At 41.2% G+C, this 23,358-nt stretch overlaps 1 protein-coding gene across 4 annotated transcripts; it reads right to left on the reverse strand.

Moving 5' to 3' along the window:
• Positions 1–1,609: 1,609 nt before the first annotated feature.
• STX16 (syntaxin 16) lies at positions 1,610–14,487 on the reverse strand. Of its 4 annotated transcripts, none has more exons than XM_075768320.1 (8): positions 14,122–14,487; positions 9,164–9,271; positions 8,682–8,822; positions 7,977–8,139; positions 6,987–7,078; positions 6,473–6,616; positions 5,850–5,930; positions 1,610–3,607 (listed from the first exon to the last, which is right to left on the reverse strand). In XM_075768320.1, exons 1-8 carry the CDS (start codon positions 14,254–14,256, stop codon positions 3,503–3,505), a joined length of 969 nt encoding a protein of 322 aa, XP_075624435.1. In that variant the 5' UTR covers positions 14,257–14,487; the 3' UTR covers positions 1,610–3,502. The 4 variants fall into 4 exon arrangements, with proteins under 4 accessions (XP_075624435.1, XP_075624437.1, XP_075624438.1 ...); XM_075768322.1 differs by having other exon boundaries at positions 14,176–14,486; XM_075768323.1 differs by lacking the exon at positions 14,122–14,487 and adding an exon at positions 11,633–13,345.
• Positions 14,488–23,358: the final 8,871 nt, after the last annotated feature.

Here is a 23,358-nt window from a genome sequence, read left to right on the forward strand (position 1 = left end):
AAGGAAATACTCATCCCACTCTTGCTCCTTCCCTCATCAGAGTTAAGGACAGCAGAGAAGCGTCCCACTCAAGGCAAGAGACTGACTGAGGAATTCTATCAATTCTGTCTACAGTACAGAAACTTCCCACGTGTTTTCCCCTAAGAGGAGCTGCAAACATTTCTACTCGTGTGAGCCACAGTGGAAGCTGTACCACGGACCAATCCTCCATGGCCACTCCAATTATTGATCCTCTACAAGTATTTATGGAATTAAGACACTCAAACATAATCTTACATAATCCATCAATCATTAATATGCAAAATCCTAATGGATTTCCCATTTTCATTAATTTTATCTTAGAAGGCTGTTGAGTTGGTGTTTGTTTTGGTTTTTTTGAGATAGTAAATATAAATTTTTTTCCAACAAAATCAGTTTCACTGTCACCTATCCAAGAATTTACATTTTACCAAAATGTACCAAAAGCAAGGTTTCCAGGGATTTAAGCAAAGGAGAAAAGACTCCTTTACCTTATAAGTGTGTCATAAAAGCAAACCCTAAATCAATACAATCTAGGCAGCCTCAGTAAACACTGCATCAATTAAATTTTTAGCACTTTCCAAAAATCACTAAGCAAGAAACTAATTTTTCCATTTTACTTTTCAGTTTCTAGTCAATGCTTGCAGTAGAAATAAATTTGCTATTCCAGTGCTTTTAATACCGTCATTTTCACATAGCACTAGAATTAACATCTGTTAGCAAGGAGTAGCAGCTTGGTTTTGCACACTTGCATGCATTTTAATGGAGAAATTCTGTACAAGCCAACAGCTTCATAGGTCATTCCCACCAGGTGAGGAGCCACAGATTCTTGGGAGAGGCTCTAGCCCTGCTCTTCTGTTCCTCTGGTAAGAAATCAGAGGTTCAATATAAGCTGAGAAGAATCCAGCAACCCCGAAGAGACCACAATCCACAGCTCTGCAGCAGCAGACAGAGATGATTACAGGGCTGGACAGAAGCACAGGCAGCAGGTTCAGGCAGCTCTCACTCCTCCAACACCCAAGCGGGCAGCAGCAAAGCTACTCCGCAGTTGCAGTGGTGGTTTTGAGCTTCCACTGCCCAGTGGCACTGGGTACACCCCTTCTCTAAGACACCAGGCAGAGATATCCTTACAAAGCACAGCATAAGGGTTTGATTGAGCTGCTGGCAATTATTAAGACTGAATTGCAACATGCTAGACAGCTGAAATAATTTAGAAACCTCGAAGTTTTGTTGATTTTTTTTCTCCTTGAATAATCTGCTTTAATAAATTCCAGATCAAGTAATACAGGACAGTTGACATCCGAGTTCAACCTCTTATGCAATGCACATTAAAAGTGCACTTCCTTTTACAGAATGTGGATAGAAAATACGTAGCCAGTTACCTCAGTGGAGTTAAGATACCATGGGCATAACTCATGGGAAATAACTCTTGACAACACAAGTTATATTGTGCTACAGAAAGTTACATTTTTTCAAAGCTATTAAATATCACCGCTGCATTCATTTGATTATAAAGAATACATAGAGAGGCATTAACATCATACAAGGATGTTTCAGTTTATATCTTTTTAAAAAATGAGTAATTGACCAATTAGGTTGGAAGTGTTTTATTACTTCTTTGAATCCATTAGCCATGATAAAATGTCCAAAGCACCAGTCAAGACAGAAATAAATAACACGATCTCATGTTAGAGAAAGTTGCAAATACAGTATATTAAATTATAGCAATATGCTGCTTCACACCAACCGATGTAGACAGCACACAAGGGAGACAGTAGTTTTACTCATGATCATTGAAAAGATCTATTACCAGAACAGGGGAGCTGCCCACCCAACTACAAGCATCATTCTTCCTTTTACCAATTTACTTTATGAATTTAATCAAGGGTTTGAACTGGCAGGTTTGGAAGTTCAACATCCCCTTTGTCTAGAGGTAACAAGAGTGGTACGAAGCTTTTCACAAGCAGCCACACAAGAAGCCAAGGCTCTCCTGTCTCTGTAGTCTTTGCTTTCAGGTCCATTCCTGCACCAAGTCAGTTTAAAGCCACAACTTACATCCTCCTTAGTACGCAGTAAAGATAAACTCAGGGAAGGCAACATATGCAACATTAATATCATAGTATTGTGAAACTGCACTTCAGGGGCTTTGTGCAGAGCATCTCTGCAAGTTTATGGGGAGCACGGTATCAGTCAGAAAATGAGGGAACTAAGTTACAGTTCCTTTGGGGAAAAAAATCCATACAGGAAAAGCCATATTAAAAATATTAAGGCAAGGCCTCTACAATTGCACACCACTTCAGGCCTGAATTCAAATCAGGAGTATTGTATTACTTAGATGTTGCCCTAATTTCTCTTTTATGGCCTACAGCAAAGTTTTCCACTGAAAAAAAATAGTGGAAAAACCCCCAAATTCTCTACTGAAGGCCTAGTAACATGTCACTTGCGTGACATCTCTCAGGGTCAGTAAAAGACCATAAACACATCTTCATCCACACAGGAATTTCAAAGAAATAATCTTCTGTCAGGGAAAATGGATGTAATGTATACCGCAGTGAAATCACTTAGACAGAAAATGTAACACGTACAGACAGATGCACTGTAAAATAAACAGCTTATACAACAACTAGAGTATGAAACATTTGAGACCCACTAGAGTAGGTGAGATGGAGTAGAAAGGAGAATCTCTATTTTTTAGGTTTAACTTCACCACTGCTTTTATGTAATGTCTGTACGTTAAAGAAAACGTACATGAAAAAATATATATGATCATTCTGGTGAGGAAAAACATTCCCATGATTACTCAAGCTCAGAAAATTTTTTAATTAACTAAATGTGTTAAATTATGCCAGTGATTAAATCTTGTTATTTACAAGATCAAGTAGTACTCTGATTCTTAGTAATGGTGCAGTATCTCAATTAAGATCACAGGGGTTGAATTACATTCTGGTTGCTAAAAGGTTTCTTTTTTTAGCTGTCTATCCAGTTCTTTGGAGTTTTTGAGTCTGGAAAAAGGAGATAAAGTCAAACATTTTTGTGCCTCAACATATTTTACATCTAGATCAATTTTTGTTTCTAGTCCTATGACTCGGTAACATGGTTTAAATTTGAAGCCTGTAACAATTGTGACATAAGAATACAGAAGACAACACATTTTTATTCACAGTAAAACACTAATTACTGTACTCACTGGTAAACTTCAATTTTGTAATTATTTTTAAGTACTGTGTTTCCAAATACCTCTACATAGAGCGCCAAATTATTTGTGTGGGAGCGTCAAATTTCCTGACATTTTTCCATATAATCCTTACAAACACCTCACAGATCACCAAACTTGTACTTTGAAGAATTCTACAGAAACATTGCACAGACTTTGCACCACTAGGGCTTATACATTCAAAGGCAGCTTTCTGGAGTGCAGGTCCATCCATTCACATTGGGGAAAAAAGTTCACATAAACTCCAAAAATAAGAAAATGAAGTGAAACCTAGTGTGACTTTACACCAATAAGAACAACAATAAGGACAATTACTATAACAAACAAAATTAAAATAACAAGCATCTTCCGATTCTTCTTTTGATATTGCTCTGCCTATAGAAACAGAAAAAAAAGAATATTCAGATTTCTGCAAAGCTACGAAGTACAGACACTTGTTTAGTATAAGTACACGTATCTCAGAATTGTTCTTTGGTAACTTGATGTTTCATACAATGTGTATTGCAAGCAACTCCCACAAGATAACTCTGCTCTGCACCATAGACTTCAGCGAAGGTAAGCATACACTGAAGTCATGTTTATCCACATTGAACGGCAAACTCTATAAAGAAGAATGCCTCCTCGTGCTGGTGAAGTAATCTCACTGTGACTTCTCAGCAGCCTTGCGAGGGCCCTATGCCTCCACAGGACATCTGAGCCACACGGAAGAATGACGCTTCATTTGAAAGAACACTTAGCTATGAAGACCATGGAAACAAGATCAGGCAACTGGGTATATGAAAGTCTGAACAGGAAAAGTTGGTAAGATGTTTTAACTTGTTTTGCTGATGTAAGATTCCTGTATTATATTTGAAGGACATTAGAATTCACAACAAAACTTCATTTTTTAATAGGCATTTTTGTTGTACCTGATTCAGCTGTGCATTTTCATTTAATTTCAATTAGAACTGAAAGCTTTCTTTTTGATTTGGTTCTCAGTTTTCTGCTTCATTCCTTCTTTCTTCTAACCACATTTTCTCATCCCTTTCCTCTTTTTCCCAGGGGAATTAAAAGGAGGCAACGTGGAGAAAACTCTCCAAAAGCCAAATGAAAGTCTGCTAATAGAAGCTAAACAAAACAAAACTTGCATTTAATTATTTTTAAATTAATAAACCTTCAAAATTTAAAGGGAAAAAGATATTAATTCTTCTCCTTTATAGTCCCTGGAAATTATTATCAGATCTGCTAAAGAGGAGCTTTTGACTTGAAACTATGTAACATGCAACCAACTGTGATTATTTACTTAAGCTTTAAGTACCAAAGCCTGACAAAGTATCACAACTGATTCCAATTTTCTTGTGAAGCAGAAATTGGTAACTGGTGATTCACATCACCAGACTTCTGCAGTCAATTAGTGCAATTTCTGTGGAAGTGCTGCCTCAGTAGTTTGTAGTAATTATGCCAATTAAAACAAAAAAGAAAAATGATATTATAGATACTAAATCAGAATAAAGTTGCCAATAGAATTAGCAACAGCAGGGTATCTGTCTTTGATATTACTATTCAGGCCTGTTTGTATGTCTTCCATGACAGGTGAAAAATTTCCTATGCTGTACCAAAAATAGGCATATATTGCATCAAAAATCCATACTCTAGTCAGCAATTCAAACAGGGGTTTGCTTGACAATTTGTTAACTACCACTAGACTAGAAATAGCATTGATTCCAACTGATTCACTTATTTCCAGTTTAGTTTGTGCAAATTGCTTGCAATTACTTCAAGCCTTGTTCACCAATGGTCAATGCCTTTAGTAATCCCCAATTTACTTTTATGTATAACAAGAATAAACCTATAACCAATTTATCTTGCTTTCCCTCAAATGGCACTTTTTTGCTGTCCATATTAGAAGTCTACCATAATATGAAGTTGAGCATGTAGTGAGAAGATGTCCATGTTTCCAAAACAGAATGTTTTACTTAGAGGCTCTTATATAAATCTCTCATTCTACTTTATTTCCAGCAATGGAAGGACTGAACTGAGCTGACAAGTCAGAACTTAGCTTAAAAATCAAACTAAAACAAAAATAGCCAACAAAACAACCACAAAACTGTGTTCTGCTGCCAATTCAAACTTTTCAGATGTTCACAGTAAAAGCTTCACATTAAAAGCATAACATTGGACCTAACTTCTAACAAGTGTCAGATGGTAAGAGAAAACATTTAATATTATTCTTGCTGCTCGCACTATTGAGATAATGTTTTCAAACTAGGATATATCAACTGACTGAAACCTATAGTGAGGCACCCAATAACCAGTCCTATTTCACAAGTGCTGGGCTCTCAAAACAGAAAGGGAATTACAGATAGGTCCCACCAGGTCAGCAATATAAAGATCAAAGTACATTACTTGGATGGCCAGAAAGTTATTTGAGAAATTAACACCAGGCATCAAGCACATTAACAGAAGTTACATGGAAAGTTCCTACTACAGTACAGTTGGACATTTTACACTATACAGCAATCATTTCTAAAAGGGACAATGTCCCATTGAAAAATGACTGAATAACTTAATGGCTATTAAATTATAAAAGATTAAAAGATTAGATACGCAAAGCAGCTTAAGTATTCCATCAGCTTACCTTATGTAGTTGTTTTAGACCCTCTTCAGTTTTCATACATGACTGTTCGACATTGTAGTCAATTCTATCTAGAACTGTTCCCTAAATAAAATGGAGAGAATGAGCACCAAATTGAACCTAAATGAACTGCACAAAGCAATTATTATTATGAGCGGCTGAGTAATTAACAATGGTCACAGCAAACAGCTAATGAACACTGTAAACTATGAACTTTTATAGAAGAACTGGTTGGGACTTCATTAAAGGATCTCCTTGCTCAATGCCTAACAGGCAGCTCTGTCACCATCTCACATCACATCCCTTAATAATCACCTTATTTCCAGTTCAGGTGCTTTTGGCTGACACATTTAACCTAAACTGAATCTCTGAGAGAAATAACCAAGAACTCTGGGATTCTATGGTGGTTTTTTAGTCTAATACCCATAACCAGTTGAATTTTTTCTTTTTTTTCCTCATTAACTCATCTTCTGGCAAATTTCAAGCAGAGGACACCTGAGCCTGAAGAGGTAAGTTTGAAAAAGCAAGAAGCACATAACAACAGGATGTTACAACAGGAAGAGTCTGGAAGCCTTAACACTACACGGAATCTCTTGTTGCTTACTAACACTGTCGTGTCACTGTACCTGTTCTACTATCATTGCTCCCAGGTCCCTAAATATTTCATTGAGATCGGATATTGACTGTACGATCTGACGGATTTCTCGTTCCCGCTCTTCCACCATTAAGGTGTTTTGCTCCACCAATGCTAGCTGGTCATCTGTAAAACCCTGTTGAAAGAAAAAGATTTAGATGTTGAACTAGCACTAATGGTGCGAGAACACTAGAAATAATTATAAATATTATAAAATTTCATAACACAACAGTCCTTTTGGAATTTCCAACGTAGATAAGAAAAAATCTTACTGTATTTTAAAAATAGTTTCAGGGCTACTAAAATAACTTGGACAGCTGTTCATAGTTTTAGCAGAGAAAATGTAATAATACTAATCAGGTAAGTGCATCACAGAAATCTGCAGAAATAGAATTTCCATGTAGGTTGGTGCTCACAGCATGCCATTTTGATATTTTCATACTAAAATTAAAGGAACATTAAAAAGTTTATTTGTATTGAATTTGTGGAATAATATCTTAACTTACTCTATCATACAGTGTATCATCCTCCCCATCATCCATCAGTGGGACTGAGGTGTCGAAGAAGTGTTTGGATCTTTCTTCTCTATTCTTCATGCCTGTAAAAAACAAACCATGTTTGAGCATAATATTTACGCACAATAAAATCAGAGTAAAATTAAGGTCTAAAGCACCAGATAGAAAAACACAAGGAAGAAAATCTGGCTACTAAATGACATAAATAGCAGTATCTAAATTTAAACTGTGACACAGGCTTACTATTTAACAAAGCATAACAAATTGAACCAGGCTTGCAAGACTCCGATTAAATCAGTGATTTTAAGTCTGCATGTTCCATGAAGTTAAAAAAATTAGGTAATTTAAGAGCCTTACAGTGTGATCACCCTAGGGTATTTTCTAACAAATTCTCTTAGGAACATCCCTCATCTGAATTGTGATCCACCTGAGCCATTTATACCACGACAGAAATAAATATTATATCAGTATTAAGACTGAAGATCAAGTTTTTGTGGGTTTCTACCAAGATTAAAATAATCTTACTTAGCTGAAAACAGAATTGCACACAATTTTAGAGTTTTAAACAGAGGATATTCCACTTCCGATCTGTTTATGGATGCAGAATTTTATCACAGACAGATACCGTGTCTGAAGACCAATGGCTGCTTCACCGTTGCAACAGAAGTAGCTTTGCAGACCACAATTTGAGAAGCAATGACACATTAAGATGTGGATGGATGAAATACACTGGCTTCACTGATATATTTAACCACAAAATTTCTCCTTTAGCAACATGAAAAAGGCAGAGAAAACAAGTTTGAACACGGGCCATGAAACAAACTCCCAAATTCTAACCTCCACTGTAATATCCTCCTGGTGTTCCTGTGTGCATCGCTTAACCTTTCTGTGCTTCAGCTTTCCCAACCAAGAAAATAAGCACACCTTAATTAGTGCTTTCCACAGAAAGTGCCCATGTATTACTGTATCTCTTATGCTTACGTTTGAGATAGTCAGACTGTGCATGCCTAAAGTTGGTGGATAGGTCCTGAAGGGACTGTGCTAAGGAAGACACTACATTCCTGAGAACACGTGCTTCTTGTTCTGTACAACTACGTGATCGGCTCTGCAAGACCTGGACTGCTCTCTGACATCTGTGAAATAACTGAGAAAAAAATTCCATTAGTAAAAAATACAGCAACACACACTTTAAATATCACATTGCAAAAGTTCCAAATGGAAGTAATAGTTTGACTTGTAGAATTTTAAAATTTCTTATTGCCCAATACAATGTTTAAAAAAGTATGAAAACACAGAACACAGATGAATAAACAACTTAAAGCGAACAGTGTAGCAGTGTAACATGGCTACATCTGACCAAAGACATTTGCTTCATTGTAACTGCTTGGATTGGAAGCCTTTGAATTTGTATCTGTATTTCTCTGAGGTATCTATAAATGTGATTTAAGTCTCCCAATCCTACTCCAAGTAGAAAAGCAAACAGGTAAGTAAAAGAACAGGGAGGTTAAGTAACTCACTGAGAAATTCACTGAGACAGCAAGTGCAGTACCAAGCACAGAGCCCAGGACTTCTGGCTCACTAACACCAATTACAAAAGAAATGCTTTACTTAAAGGAAACCATTGCCTTATCACGATGCATTACAGATATGTCAAACCATAGGTTTAGAATTGGAAGCAGTCTGTACCTGTGTGATCTCCTGGGTTGTTATTTCTATTGCCCGTTCTTCTTCACTGCTGTCATCCAGTGTTGGCCTGTTTAGATGTTTATCATGAAGACTGGCTAATTCTTTCATCTTCTGTTTAACCCTGGTGATATCATACTGAATCTAAACCAGAAAACCCAACAATGAAGAAAGGGAAGTGAGTAATGTTTCAGAGGAAAAGGTTCTGACAAATGCTAGACAAAAATCATTGAAAGAAATCTGGAAATTTCTGGCCCTACATAATCTCCCTTTATTTCACTTACAATATATCCTTCAAGATAAGAAGTCACAGCTTGCCCAATATTTTCCTCTAAACAAGGGTGTCAATTTAAAAAATGCATTTATTTTAATCTTTCTTCTAATACTACTTCTATCATAAAACTTACAGCACTGAGAATGTACCTGACAACACTAATAAACACCTACATGAGAAATAAAACTGTTGGATTTGCCACACAACTTACTTCGTCTGCTCCATCAACCCATTTGGGAGGTAAGCGTTTTGTCACTCCAATTGCTGCTTCGGGATCCAAACTTATTCCCGATACCAGTGCCATACGATCATCAGCAAGCTATAGAAGATAAGACAGCAAATTAATTTTACTCAATTTAGATCCACATCCTTGAGCATTAGGAAACAATGCATGTATGTCTTCCCATAAAATTAACCTCAGAAACGTGTTTGCGCATGACGCAGGTATGATCAAGCTTCACATCTCCCAGTTTGTCCCTGCATGCTAATGACCTACATGCTCCCATTTCCTAGAGGATCTGAAAGATAAAAGTCACTCTTAGAACAAACTCTTAGCAGATCTTCAAGGAGAAAATATGGCATTGCTCCAAGAATTAAAGTAATTTTCATGTTGTTACATTTCGTATTAGATAATGATTCACAGCCAAGGGATCCCTAATCAACAGTGTAGCATGGCTACATTGGGCCAGGCAAGTCTGAATATCTCATTGGTGAAAATCTCCAAATAAAACTGTTTATTATATCTCCAAGAAATAAAAATAGTATCCTGTGATTGTTCTCAAACAACGCTGTATTTAGCCAGACACTCATCTACTAGGCAGCTGAAGACCAAACACTCTTGCAAACTGACATGCAACTAAAATTGTTAAGTTATTTAACAGAAATTAGAAAGTGCTAAACAAAAACAGCCAAGGCAGTGACCAATCCACACTTCCCTACATCACAATGATACATGCTTGCTGCTTCAGCTGTGGTCTGAGGAAAAGAAACTTGCAGGAAAATGGATGGAGTAATTCTCCAGAAAATTCCAGAGATTGCCAGGCAGTAGATAAGACAATGTGCCAGCCAGCTCATACACAGCTTTCCACAGATCCACAGGAGGGCTGGAGAGAGGGAAGGAGTAAAAGAAACCCTTTATCACAATTAATAGCCATGATTTTAATAACTCGGGTGCAAAAATCAGGGGTTTATATTATTGGAGACTGGTGCACATGGATGTACAGCAGCACAGTCATAGTTGCAGAAGAGCGTGATATACTTTTTGGAGACTATTTTTGGGAATAGGATCTAATTTGTAGGGTTGAAATATTAAAAGATTTTAGGAAAAACCCCATAACTCATTAGAAGTATTTTTGAGAGTCACAAAATGCCTGTGAAATCTATCAGAATTTTATTTTTCAAATAATACTTTTGGATGCAGGTTGAGTAACTTCAACCTCAAGAAAGCTCAAAATATGGCAAATATGAAGAATAAGAACATAATGTGCAGGGTGTTTGTTTTGATTTTGGTTGGTTTTTTAAAGCTCAGTTTGGCAGAAACCAAAAGCCATGGTATGATCTTGAATATACAGGTACAGATTTAACTGCTTTGGTATCATTATCAGTAAAATGTGCTGTTCACCCTCCATAAGAATTCTTTTGTTAAGGACAGTATTAGTGCTACTGACCTTTACACAGATCGGAAGATTTTTCTTGGTAGGGTTTAAGAAACTGATGTAAATAGACTCAGTGCTATAGGCCAGGTACAAAGAAACCTATTTCTATGGTGATGCAGTGCTGGATGAGGTTGTCCAGAGAAATGTATGGTACCTTTGTCCTTGGAGGTTTCCAAGACTTGGTTAAACAAAGTCACAGATGACCCTACATAGATCACTGATAGCCCTGTTTTGAGCAGGAGCTTGAACTAGAAGATCTCCAGGGGTTCCTTCCAACGAGCATGCCTACGATTCTCCAATTTAAGGCTATGATACACACCTAAGTGTGCAGGGCCACAGAGCAATGTTTAGCACTGGGGCCATAGGTGCTTCCAGTCACCTTCCTCCTCTGAGGAAGGCAGGGGAATGCATGGAATTGGAAGATAAATATAGATCTTGTTGCCAGTTGAACCAGGCTTTGTAATTTCAGAGATAAAATAATCTGCCTTTACTGGAGATAGAGGCGTTATCAGTGATACACACATAAAAACATACCTGATTACTTCAGTGTTTGTTCTCAGGGGAAGATTTCATACAAAACCTCACTCCCTAGTTTCTCCCAGATTTCTATTTTTTCTTTATTAGGCCTGGAAAGCTTTGTGTTTCCCCACCCCTGCCCCTTTTGAAAAAAATCCCCCTTCCTTCCTGGGCAATTCTTTCCTGAAAGCCTGGTTTTTGTCCTTGACCATATTTCCTGACCAATTAAGTTTATACAATTTATGCATAGCATAAAAAATAGTAAATAGCTTCATTGTACAAAGTTACTGTATCCCATAGGTAGACAATAAGTCAGACTAGTTTATACATGTATCTATTAACAATGTAACACTATCACAAAATTCTTGTCATCTTTATGCAGCCTTGTCCTTCCACTGTACACAGAGACACCTCATCCTATATAATAAAGTTTAATAAATTAGCAGAATAAAGAAAGCAACGGTGTAGGATTGATGCACCGTGGCAGAATAAAATGTGAAAAACAATACCTCATCCAGCTCCTGAAGTGATTTGTGGATCCCATCAGCCCCATCCAGTTAGAGACAGCAAAAGATAAAACGGAAAAAAGAGACATAGGACAGATATAGGGTATGGTCAGTTGAGAAAATACTGATTTATTTTTTAAGCATGATGGTTTACCAAGAACAAAACAAACTGGCTTTTAAAACATGACTATTCAATAAATACATCATGATACTGTACTTTTTTTAAGTCAGCATTTTGCTTGATGCACAAACTTTTAAGAAAAATATTTCAGTTGCTTGGTAAACAGAAAAAACATAAGAGATCAAGTTAAGAGCTTGATTTGTTTTCCAAAGTAAATGTACTATGAAGTTTCTAGTTACTAAAATTTCAGGTAGAAAAACTGCAATAGAATATATTGAAGTGTGACAGCAAGGGCAATTTGACTGCAGTATTCAACATCCACCGGTGAGTTCGAAGGTTTGATTATGATCAGAGGATGCACATACAAGCTTTTGCAAGACATTTACTGACAAGCGCCCCAGTTATCACAGGATAAAACAGACAGCAAAAGACAAAAAGCAAAAGCAAATGTATACGCTCACTTATGTACACATTTCAATTATGCTCTAGCTTCAGGTAACATTAATCCTACATGCATCTGAAAAAATACAACAGGCAGGTATCTGCACCTTTTCTATTCATCAGCCTTTGTACTGTAGAGGGTACATGTGAGCAATAGGATATTTCACTGAAAGATTAATAAAGCAAGCATATCAGATCTAAAACAAAGACAAAATACTTGTGGTTTAACAAAGCAACAGGCTTCAATTAATGATCTCTTTTATCCTATACCAAGCTTTTGAAATAGGACTATACTGCTAAGAATGCTACTTTGATTTTCTGAGTTTAAGGAGTGGTTGAATGTCCACATCAGAATGCATCTTCCAGGGCAGGGTGCCATTTTTGAGAGCGTGCTCTCATAGTAAAGGATTTCTCCAGGAGAAGCCCAGAGAGCGAACTAAGGTAAGCCAAAGTACTATGAGCTAGAATTTGCAACACTGCCCAGCAGGCATGCAGCAGCTCTGCTCTGGGGATAGCACCCAAAAGAAACAATAATTAGCTGCAACTCTGACAAGGATAGGCACCTTGCAATACCTCACACTACCATCTTTACACTTCTTGCTTGTAGTAACTACGCAACTCTCAACTGTCCACCAGAATCGGATTGATTTTGACTAACTTCATCCACTGCACAATTTCCAATCCCTGTTAGCTTTGATTGCATTTAAATGAGCGTCTTAGAAAATAGCTTCAATTAATGTTAACAAACACCATAAATAAACATTTTATGCAAGTGCTAAGTGTTATTGCACTCACTGTTGACTACAAGTGTGGTTTCACTGCTCAGCAGCCTGTATGTGAGTTTAAACTATCACTAACTTTTCTATGTGATGTTTTAAAAAAAATCCAAGGATCTAAAAAAGCGATATTGATATTGGCAAAAACCCCCACATTAACAAGAACTAAATGCAGTGGCAAATTAAACATGTAAAATACACATTACTATTGACATTTCCGGTTCTGCAAATGCAATTTAATACATAGCTTGTTAGACACAGGTGTAATAAAGCTAACAATGAACAAAGACCATTCAACAGCAACTCATCAGTTGAAATAAAATTTGCAACACAAAGTACTGCTTTTCCTAACAAAAAATGCATTAATGCAAAGCAATTTAGAGCAATAAGACTGCCAGCAGATCTTTATTGGTGCCTGTTACAAATAAATGATAAGTGTGAACAGAAAGCGTAAAACCTCAGTACAGCTGAGCTGCCACAGTCTGGCTAACTCAAAACTTAGAAAAAGCTGCATAAACTGCTGCTGAACAAATGGATTTTTGAAGTTTCTGTAATGAGGATTTATGCTAGAATCTAGTGACTCCCCTCTCTCACAGATGACTTCCAGTATTATTTGTATTTGGGGGGAAAAAAACAGGTAATGGACATCAGAACAAATCATGGAAAAAATTCAAGCAACAGGAATAATCTACACTAGTGTATTTAACAGTGCCCACACTTCAGTGAATAGAAGAGTTCTGCTCTATCAAATAATTCCAATTTTTTTCTTTGGGGAAAGGAGGCATCAAAAAGCAGAATGGACAAAAAACCTCATGTCAATGCTAACATGAAGTTATTAAAACAATAACCATATTTATTATTCACGTAGTGAGTAGAGACATGATCAGCACAAAGACAGATCTCTTCTATTCATTTTACGTGAAATAGCAGGGAAAAGGGATCAACAAGGTGGGGAGGGAGGGGCAGAGGCGGAGAGTACAGAGGACAGAGGGGTTTTGAGGAGAGGGCTCGGAGAAAGGGAGCTGGGGAGAGCCGGGGCGGGTGAGGGGGCTCGGGGAAGGCTGGAGGGCCAGGCGGGAGGAGCGGGGCACACAGCGCGGCTGCGGGCAGCCTTAGGCCAGCGAGGTACAGAAGGATGAAGGGAGGAGACTCACCGCAGCAGCCATGCTACGTGAACTCAGAGGGCTGGAGGAGCCGAAACTACTCACTTGCTCGGCCAGCAGCTGCCGGCTCTGCACCGCGTTGTTCCGCAACAACAAGAACGCGTCCGTTAGACGCCGGGTGGCCATGGCCTACCGTCCCGGGGCCCCCCCGTCCCGGGGCCGCTCGGCGCCTCGCTGCCGGGCCCTCGGCCCTAGCTCAGCCCGGGGCCCGCGGGCAGAGACGGCGGCCGCCCCCGACGACGCCCGCTGGCCGCTCACAGGGCCCGGGCGGAGGCTGCCAGCGCCGGGCCCCTCCGGCCGCCGGCCCCATCCATCCCCCCCCGGATCCGACCGCAGCCCCAGCGACGGCCCGGCTCACTTCCGCGTTGTGCATCGCTCAGCGCCTTCCGCTCCGCCCCGCCCGCCTCCCGCCGCCCCGCTCCGTCCGGGCCCGCCGACCGCCGCACCAACGTTCCGGTCCTCCTGGGGCCGGTGGAGGCTGCAAACCTCCCTATTTAACCCAAACGGCCATGCCCGCCCCCCGGGGCTGACAGAGCCCAGAGCCCAGCCCTCTGCCTCCCCTGGTCTCAGGACGGGCGGGGGGGGGGAACGTTAGTGCCATATATTGGGTGCCCATAATGGGAGCCAGGTGTGGGCCTATGAGAAATGGCAGCCTCCCTGGCACACACCTGTCCTGGCCTTTCCCTGCAGGGAACTGCACAAAGTGGCTTTGTACAAAGCAGCCCTAACGTTCCCGTGGCTTTTTGGTTAACTTGCTCCTTCTCACTGCTGTGAAGCATCCTCAAAACGTTATCAAAAGGCACAAGTTTTAGTTCAAAGCAGAATACTGTAGTATGACCATTTTGGTTTGATGGTTTCTCTTTTCCCATTTATTTTTTTTCTTCTGAACCCCCCACCTTTCCCCCAATTTGCTTTCAGGTCTGCACCTTGTGCCAGCACCCCAAGGGACGTCCAATGTGTCCCCTGCAAAAACAGCAGCCGCCATGGCCAGGGCAGCTGCTGCCCACTGGTCGTGAGGAGAGTCCCTAGCTTAAAATCTCAAACACCCCCCCCAAACAACTGGTATTTACACATATGGTAGGAACAGCGACTATAATCACAACCACATTTACTGGAAATGTTACCCCGTTTTATCTAACCGCCTGGGCAAACTTGTACAGTGAGAAAAAAAAAAAAAAAGTATTCCTTTGCTATTATAAGACATTTGGGGAGTTTTCTTGAGCAGACCTTCTGCCTCAGCGGGAGAGACCCGAAACTTGGAATTTAGCAAGGAAATAAGCTCCAGCCGTACAAGGACTAACGCACGCGGTTCATTTTTCGTGGTCTGGTGAAATCTGTTTTCATTTTGGCTGCCTGACAGCGGCTTTAAAACTATATGTACGTACTTCATTTTTTCATGCTAATTTTTAATCTACTGTAACAATTCTTTATTCTATGAGAACAGTTTCAGCTAATAGACTTCCAGCCTTCCCTTGGCACTGCTGCTGTGGCTATAGGTCGAGAGGAATTTCTCCTGCCGTCAGTGGTCTCCCCACGATCTTCTAGCTCTGGACACGTGCGTGGAGAAAACCGGTTGGAATATCTGACATGGTGGGATGGCAAACATGAACGCAATGGGAAGCCTAATGTGCTGGAAGTTGGTATACGCCAGCAATTAATGTCTTTTACTTCCTGATTTTTGACAGCTTGAAAAGGTTTGAATGCTGGGCAGGCTTGGAATTTAAGCAGAGGGTATAAAAAGTATTTGGGAGTTGTACACAGAGGGATAAAAGTCTGTAAGGAAGGGATCCAGACCTAACTTGGTGAATAACCACTTCAAAGTGGATATTAGGAATAAGCAAAGGGAGTAGAAGGAATGGAAAAAAGGATTAATCAAAGAAAACTACGTCTTAGAAGTTAGGAAGTGTAGGCATAAAGGGAAATGTGCCAGAAATAAAGCCGAGCAAGACCTTGCAAAGGAAATTAAAACAAATAGCAAAATGTTCTTCAGGCGTACATACCAGGAAACGAAGGAGAGAAGAGGTAGGGGTGATGAAAGGGGGAGAGGCAGGACACAAATGAATGCATAATATATAGTGGAAATGTACATAGAGGAAATGAATGCATGGAGATAGAAATTATCTCATTCACATGGCACAAAACATAAAGATCATAATGCAAGGATAATTTGGATTAGATGATGGTTATAGGTCCCTTTCAAGCGAAATACTCTAATTTCTGACCCAGACATCTAACAGCACCAGCCTGTCAAGATTATACCTGGCTGTGTAACAGCACGACTGCAGGAGCAACACAACGCCATTTGAGAGCAGGAAAAATTGTTCCAGCATTTAAAAAGAGGAAAAATGATTGAAGTCTGATCCAAATAAAACACAGGACTTTTAGATAAATTTAGCAGGAAAGAATAATAACAGACAGTGGCAGATAGAAATGGACTAAAATACAACATGCGTTTACTGAAGGTGGATAGTGCTAGACTAACCTGATGACTTTGTAAGGTAACTAGCTTTTTAAATAGAGAAAAGCTAGTAGATCTATTCTATCTGGTAATGAATAAATGTAGGCTGGAAATTAGAAGTGTTTAACTATCAGAGGAATGAAGTCCCGGTATATCTTTCCTACAGGCATGGCAAGGGCAAACGAATGCACTTGGTCCGTTCGTAAAAAGGATTGTATTTTCCCCTCCTAGGACAGCAAATATCCCTAAATATATAAGGGTATACTGTTAATATTTTGGGCTGTTGCTTCTTGATGCTAAAGCTCTCTGCCATAGGTTTGGAGCCTGTGTCTTTGCCCTTTTATCTGCTTTTTTAATGCCTGTTCTTTTCTGCTGCTCTTAATGAGAAACGAGATAGCAACGCTGCCTGAGCTCGCACATTCCTGCACCCACCACCTCCCACAGCCAGGGCCCGATTCAAAGTGGTGGGAACTTTCCCGTTACTCCCGTGGCATTTGGATCAGGCTTCTGGAGGAAGACAAAAATACTCCGTATTTCAGAAGAACATTCTATTTTGAGGTGAATAGCTAAGCTGCTGCTGCGCTTTTTTTTTTTTTTTTTTTTAATGGGAAGATAATCAGAGCCATATTTCAAAAGCCAGCTTTTAAACTGTGCCTGCAAACTCCTTTCTCGCAGTCCAGTCCCTGTATCACCACTGTTTAGCTACCCAGGCTAAGTCAAGGGCAAACAGACCTTATGCTTCGGTGATCAGATGAAGGTCAATCCCCATGACATTTTATCTTGTGTAATTGAGTAGATACACGGAGGAGGTGAAATATTGCAGTCTTTTGAAGCCTGAACAATCGCCTCGTGCCAAAGGTAGGATTAATGGACCATTAAGTGCATTTTGCCCTGGAAAATCCCACCATCATTTTGCAGCTGGGACATTTGGCCACCAGAAAAATTCTTCTGCAGGAAAGTTTCTAAAGAAAAAGTCAGCAGAGTGCCTGGGTTAGCTCTGTCATTGCTAGAGGTGCATTTTTGTATGGAAATTGAGAGGCTCTTGGAAAAATAGACCATATTCTTGCCTTTATCCTGTAGCAGAAGATTTTCAGTCTTCAGGGCTGGCAAGCTCAGTTTCCAGAGGTCGTTAATCACTGAACCAGGATTTGTCTGGCCAGTGACCTGGGAGTTTCCCGAGTTTTGGCAGTGGGTGTGATTCTGCCAGCCTCTCTGTAGGTGGTGCTGCAAGGCAGTGAGATGCGAGCAAGAATCGCCTGAGCTATTTTTAAAATTCAGTCCCTCGGTTTCTTAACCAACTCTTGGTATTCCAGCTTTCTAAAAAGAAAATTAGGCATAGCTGCCCATAATTTCTTTATTTTGATGAGCTATAATCTAAATGCACCCACTGGAAGTATAAACAGAGGAGAACTGTTATTTTTTCTGAGTTCAAACTGTTGGCATTATGTATTCTTCCCGGAAAACTGCAGTTGAACAAACTGTTTCTTCATATTGATCTAACTTTACCAGAATTTTAACAGCAGATTGTAGAATGTACTGAATTAGAGAAGAACATCTGAAAAAGAATAGTACATTGGTCATGCAGAGACCCTAAATAAGAGATATTTAAATTATAAAGAGAGAGAAATTCACATCTCTAGGTGGGCTCTGTCCTATTTTGCTCTACACTCAAATGTTGCCTTTAGTTCAGCTGATCTTCTGCACACTGAAAAATGGTAGAATGGATCCTGCAATTGTGTCTGTACTCCTCCCCTGCTACTGAAATGCAATGAGTCCAGGTGGAATCGAGTCTTACTTCAAGCTGGGTAGGCAGTGAAGACTGCCGTGTCTGCTTGGAGGGCTGGGAGGAATTTTTAAATCAAAATTCAGCTGCAAAAAATTGGTGTTTACAGGCAGACATACTTCACATACATAATTAGACAGGCAACCTTGTTCAAAGGCAGATGTCAGAGTTACAGTCTATGAGCTCGTATCCCAGTCTCATGACAGGCTAATAATGCCTATGGTACTTAAACAATGGAACAACTTTGTCATCTAATATTGTGCAAAATTCCTTTACTCGGCTGGGCACTATATTAAATCTTCTGTGTCACCATGGTGTTAGGTCACCTCTGCAGCAAAGATAAAAGATTGCTCATTGTAGGCATTTATATCTCTGCTTATCCTAATTGCCTCTCTGGTAGTCACGTGAACATTTCTGTATTTAAATTAATGTATGGAATGTAACAAATTGTTACTGGTCTCTTTCTTTTAAGATATATATCCAAAGATTTTAGATCAAGATGGCATACTTAGCTATCATGGATGTATGTTTTAGCCGAGCAAAAGTTGTGGGGCTGGGTGTACAGCAGTGGTTAGATGTTCACCCACAGAAATAGCAGTGTGAATTCAAGAGGTTTCTGTCCCCTAGCTGTTTGCCATTGACCATCGCGATGATGTTACCCTGCAATTCAGCTAGCACAATATGTGCCGTGAGTGCTTCTCATGTGATTTAGTGCAAGTTGATCAATTTAGTTACTAATACAGCAGCTTTCCTTGAGAGGTCAAGCCACCGCAGCTGACATGCCGGAGCGCTGAGGGCAGTTAGCTCGAAGCCACTCAGCAAACCCGGCTCAGAGGGTCAAACAGTACCGTGTCTGGAGTAAGAGAGGAGGGAAATGTGGCGTTTGCATACTGTGGCAAAGTCCCACGGCACTTCAAGTACATGCATACACGAAGAGATTGTACTCAAAATAAGTAGACAAAGAAAGTATTATTATTCCTCTTTTGGAGATGAGGAACCAAGCCATGAAGAGATTCAGTGAGCAGTTCCCCTGCAGATATGCATAATGTAAGGGCTGGCAATAAAACACAGGATTCATCATTACTGCCATTCTACAGATGGAAAAACCAAGTCACGAAACAACAGTGGCTTGCTCAAGGTCGCACAGGTTATTTATAGCAAACCCAGGACCTGAATCTGGAGCTGCTGAGTCCTGGTCAGCATTTTTCCCCAGGGAATCAAGGATAAGGAGATTAATGTCAATAGTTTCCCCAAAAGCAGCAGAATTTCAGAAAGAGAAGGAAGACTGTTCCAGAAAAAGATGCCTGTGCTTGTGTTAGATAAGGAAGCTTAGACTCCAGTATCCCCAGCAACTCATACCTATGTTCTTGTTATCCTAATTAGTGGCAATGTTCCACTTCCAGAAGGTTTTATCTCTTTAAATTAGGTGGTGGTTTTTTTCAATAAAATTAGAGAAGGCAATTCAGAAAGATATATTGCAGTAGATCACAGTCTGACATTCATTCCAGCAATAACAACTGTTATCAAAGAAAGATCTTTTTCATAAATGTAGGAAACAAGTCAGGCTAATAAAGACATGAATAAGTTTTTGCACATTACACTGTAAAAACAATCAATGAAATAGTGAAAAAAAAATCTAGTCAGAAAGTCTGCATAATGAGTATTATCTTGCACAGAAGTAGTCTGACTCTGCTTTATAATGAATAGCATTTACCATAAATCATTCCGAAACAAGAGGGAAAGGAGGAATGACCCTGCTAATTTCAGTGCCATGTGGGAGCAGCAGAGGGCACGTAGGAGCAGGTTTCTGCTTAACAAATCTTCACTTTTTTGGCCTGGATTTTCCTGTAGAATCAGGAACTGTAAATTCTGATTTTCTTAAGGAATCGGTGCCAAGTGGCTGGCAAGTGGGTATCCTCTAAAGAAGGAACCGTAGATTTCCAGACTTGTTTTCTGTCACTTAGGACTGCTGCTTGCAGCTGATGTATTATGCCAAGATACTGCTGTACATGGCGTTTATTGCTGTTCTCAGAGGTGCTTAGAAATGGGAAATGCTAGAATCTGAGATAAGTACAAAGATGATGTAAGAGCTCAAGGGAGGAAACTAGACCAAGCAAAAAAAGAAGTTTATTAGACCAAGTGGAGCAAGGGGGGGGTGTGTCAGAGCTGCAGCTGAGAATGGCCATGGGGAGATGATGAAGTCCCCTTTCAGCCTTAAATAGCATCACAGTTAAAAACAAAACAAAACAAAACAACCCCCCCAAACCCCCCAAAAAATCCCAAACACAAAAAAACCCCAGCAAACCATATATCCGAAATCAAAACAGAGGTGTTGCAAGGAACAGGAGAACAGCAGCTCCAAGAAAGGAACTGCTCTTGTTTGTTTCTCTTTCTGTTGCTCAGATAAAAAAAATTACAGTGTCTCTAGAAACACTTTTACCACCATCTGTGAACTTCCACTCCACAAAGCAAGGCCTCACGGGAAAGCACATCTTATTGTCCCCAGTTTATGCAGGAAGAAACTGAGGCAAGGGAGGGTGATGCTGATTTGATATTCAGTGTTCCTCCAAGCTATCCTCGTTTGATCCCTCTGAAGACGTGGATGTCCGACCTTGGATGACTCACGCAGCCCAGACTCCACTGGTTTACCTCTCCCTGATGTCCCAGTGGCTGGCTTTAGGCCAGGACCCTTCAGCTGCTGCCTGCGGGCTCCAGCTGGTCTGGTGAATATCCCCTTCAATCATCTGTGCCCTGAACTCCGCGCTCACCCCCATGGCCAGGAGAGGACCAGCCAGTGCATTCTGAACGATGGCAGCAATGGTCAGTGTGGGCAGAGGGTTGTTTTCATCTCCCACCTCCGTGCTGCCTCATATAGGCTGGGCTAGGAGGATCTACGGTCTCCAGGGTGTATGGCCCCATCTCTGTGCTCTGCTGTCCTTGTTGCATCCCTGCTGAGAAAGATGGTCCAGTGCCATTTGGCTGTGCTTTGCAGGGGTGGTCACATCTTCCCGTGCTTGGAGTACATCCACCATTGACCATGGGATGGTCATGGGACCCTTGGACCCCTGAGATCACTTGCAGGAAAAAAAGAGACCCATGTCCCACTTGTTGTACCTGAAGGAGGGATGGATCCAGCCTGTGCCAGCCCAGGCTGGCTGGTTATCCCAACACAGCCACCACATTTTCCTTGCATGGGAATGTCCACCCTGGCTTCTGTCCACTGTGTCCCCCTTAAAATCCATACAAGAGGCCATCAGAAGCACTCAGCCAGTAGGAAACACTGAGCACAAGGACCACAGTGGCTTTAGGGTGCCTGAATCTGGGTTGTTCTTGGTGTTTCAGTGTCCCAGCTGACAGCACTGCCTTTCCCCACCACCGTGAACGAGAGCACGTGAGACCAGGAGGTGTTCAGTAGCAGGGGCCAAGGTAACGATCCAAATGCTGACCTGCTTTCCCTGCAGCATAGCTGTGGAAGGTGGTGGGCTGGGAGAAGTTAATGGGACATAATTTGGCTCCACGTGTTTTCTTGAGGTATTCTGTAAGTAGGCTCAGCAGCTTTGCCGATCCCCATCTCGATTTCCTGACCAAAGATGAGGTGCGAGGAGCTGAACCGCATTCCCTGGGAAGAGCTGATAGAGCCTCCCCCGCTTCTCCCCCTCCTCTGGTGCTTCAAACCAAAACAGCTGCAAACTTCTTGTGGCTGGAGATGTGCCGAGTGGCCTGGCAGGAGTTCAGGGAGAGGTAAAGGAATCCCACCCACCAGTAGCAAGGGCTCCGCGCCACCACCAGCCCTTGCGTGCCCTAAATCCTGGCTTCCTGGTAATTGCTATCTCCATAAATACCGGTCGGCCGGCAGGAGAAGGGACTTGCATCGCTGGACTGTGTTGTATCGTGTGAAATATGAGGTGACACACAGTACACTGGCATTAGGCAAAGGAGTTGTCTGCTGATGTGGTGACACGCTTGAGGCAAAACTGGAAAATTTGATCCCTTCCTGCCCGCGGTCTCCCAGGCGCTGCGGTAAGGCACGCTTGACTCGCTTTGCTTGGGGATGTCGAGGGAAAATGAAACACGCGGGCCAGTACCATCTGCAGATCAAACCTCAGACGTGTCAGGTTGGCAAGTGCCCGCAAGGCCGATCGGTTTGCTGAGCTTGGGTCCTACCACGGCTGGATTATCCAGGCTGGGCACAGCTCAGCCAGGTTCGTCCCTGGTGAAGCTCAAGGGAGGTGAGGAATGCTGAGTTACTTTTGGCAGTGTGATATCAGAGACGACTTTGGGCAATAGCTAGTCTGGCTCCAGATCCAGCTTGAAATGTCTCCCTCCTGCACCGATTGCCAGTTACCCCATTCTCCTCCCCGCAGGCCCGGGATTGAATCAAAGAACGACAGAGCTGCATTTGTGTTTGATTCTCCTGAACACGCAGTCCAAGCACGACAGAGACCCGTGAACACCTTTCTGTTCTCCCTGCACTTGTTTCTTCACCTTTGTCTCCCTCATTTCTATTTCCAGATAACTCTTCTCTTTTTTTAAGCAAGATGGCAGCTGTGTTACAGAGATCAAAACCCTGGACGAGGAGAATTTGCCCTCTCCTGCAGCTCTGTTGCTGGTTTCCATTTTCACGGCCCCAGTGCCAGAATGATGCTGTCTATAGAGCGACTGTGAAAGCGTATCACTGCGGTGAGCTCTAATAGTTGTGGACCCAGAACTGCGTATCTAATCCGCGCGTGGTCTGACAGCAGAGCAAGCGCACGGGGGTGGCAGCCGACACAAACAGCTGGTGGGTGAGAGGAGGAATCTCCCTCCTGCCGGGGACCGTGTTATGAACTGCACCTCGGTGAGATGCCTCCTGCAGCTCCGAGCAGTCCTGCAGATTATCCACCTCCCTCCAAGTGCCACTCCTCAGAGTGTCTCTGTTCCTAACTTAACCAAGAGCCAGGCAATTATCTTTGAGTTCCCACACGGATTTTGTAAAACCAATTTCAAA

Source organism: Balearica regulorum, chromosome 16 (genome assembly GCF_011004875.1).
Source record: "Balearica regulorum gibbericeps isolate bBalReg1 chromosome 16, bBalReg1.pri, whole genome shotgun sequence".
Classification (NCBI taxonomy): domain Eukaryota; kingdom Metazoa; phylum Chordata; class Aves; order Gruiformes; family Gruidae; genus Balearica; species Balearica regulorum.

Bases quoted from the DNA above. Each gene is read 5' to 3' on its own strand.
- STX16 (XM_075768320.1), bottom strand. From the start codon at position 14,256: ATGGCCACCCGGCGTCTAACGGACGCGTTCTTGTTGTTGCGGAACAAC. The intron at 8,823-9,163 runs GTAAGTTGTGTG...TTTCTGGTTTAG, and splicing joins GGGTTGATGGAGCAGACGAA to ATTCAGTATGATATCACCAG. The intron at 5,931-6,472 runs GTACAGTGACAC...CATTTTATTTAG, and splicing joins GAGCAATGATAGTAGAACAG to GGAACAGTTCTAGATAGAAT.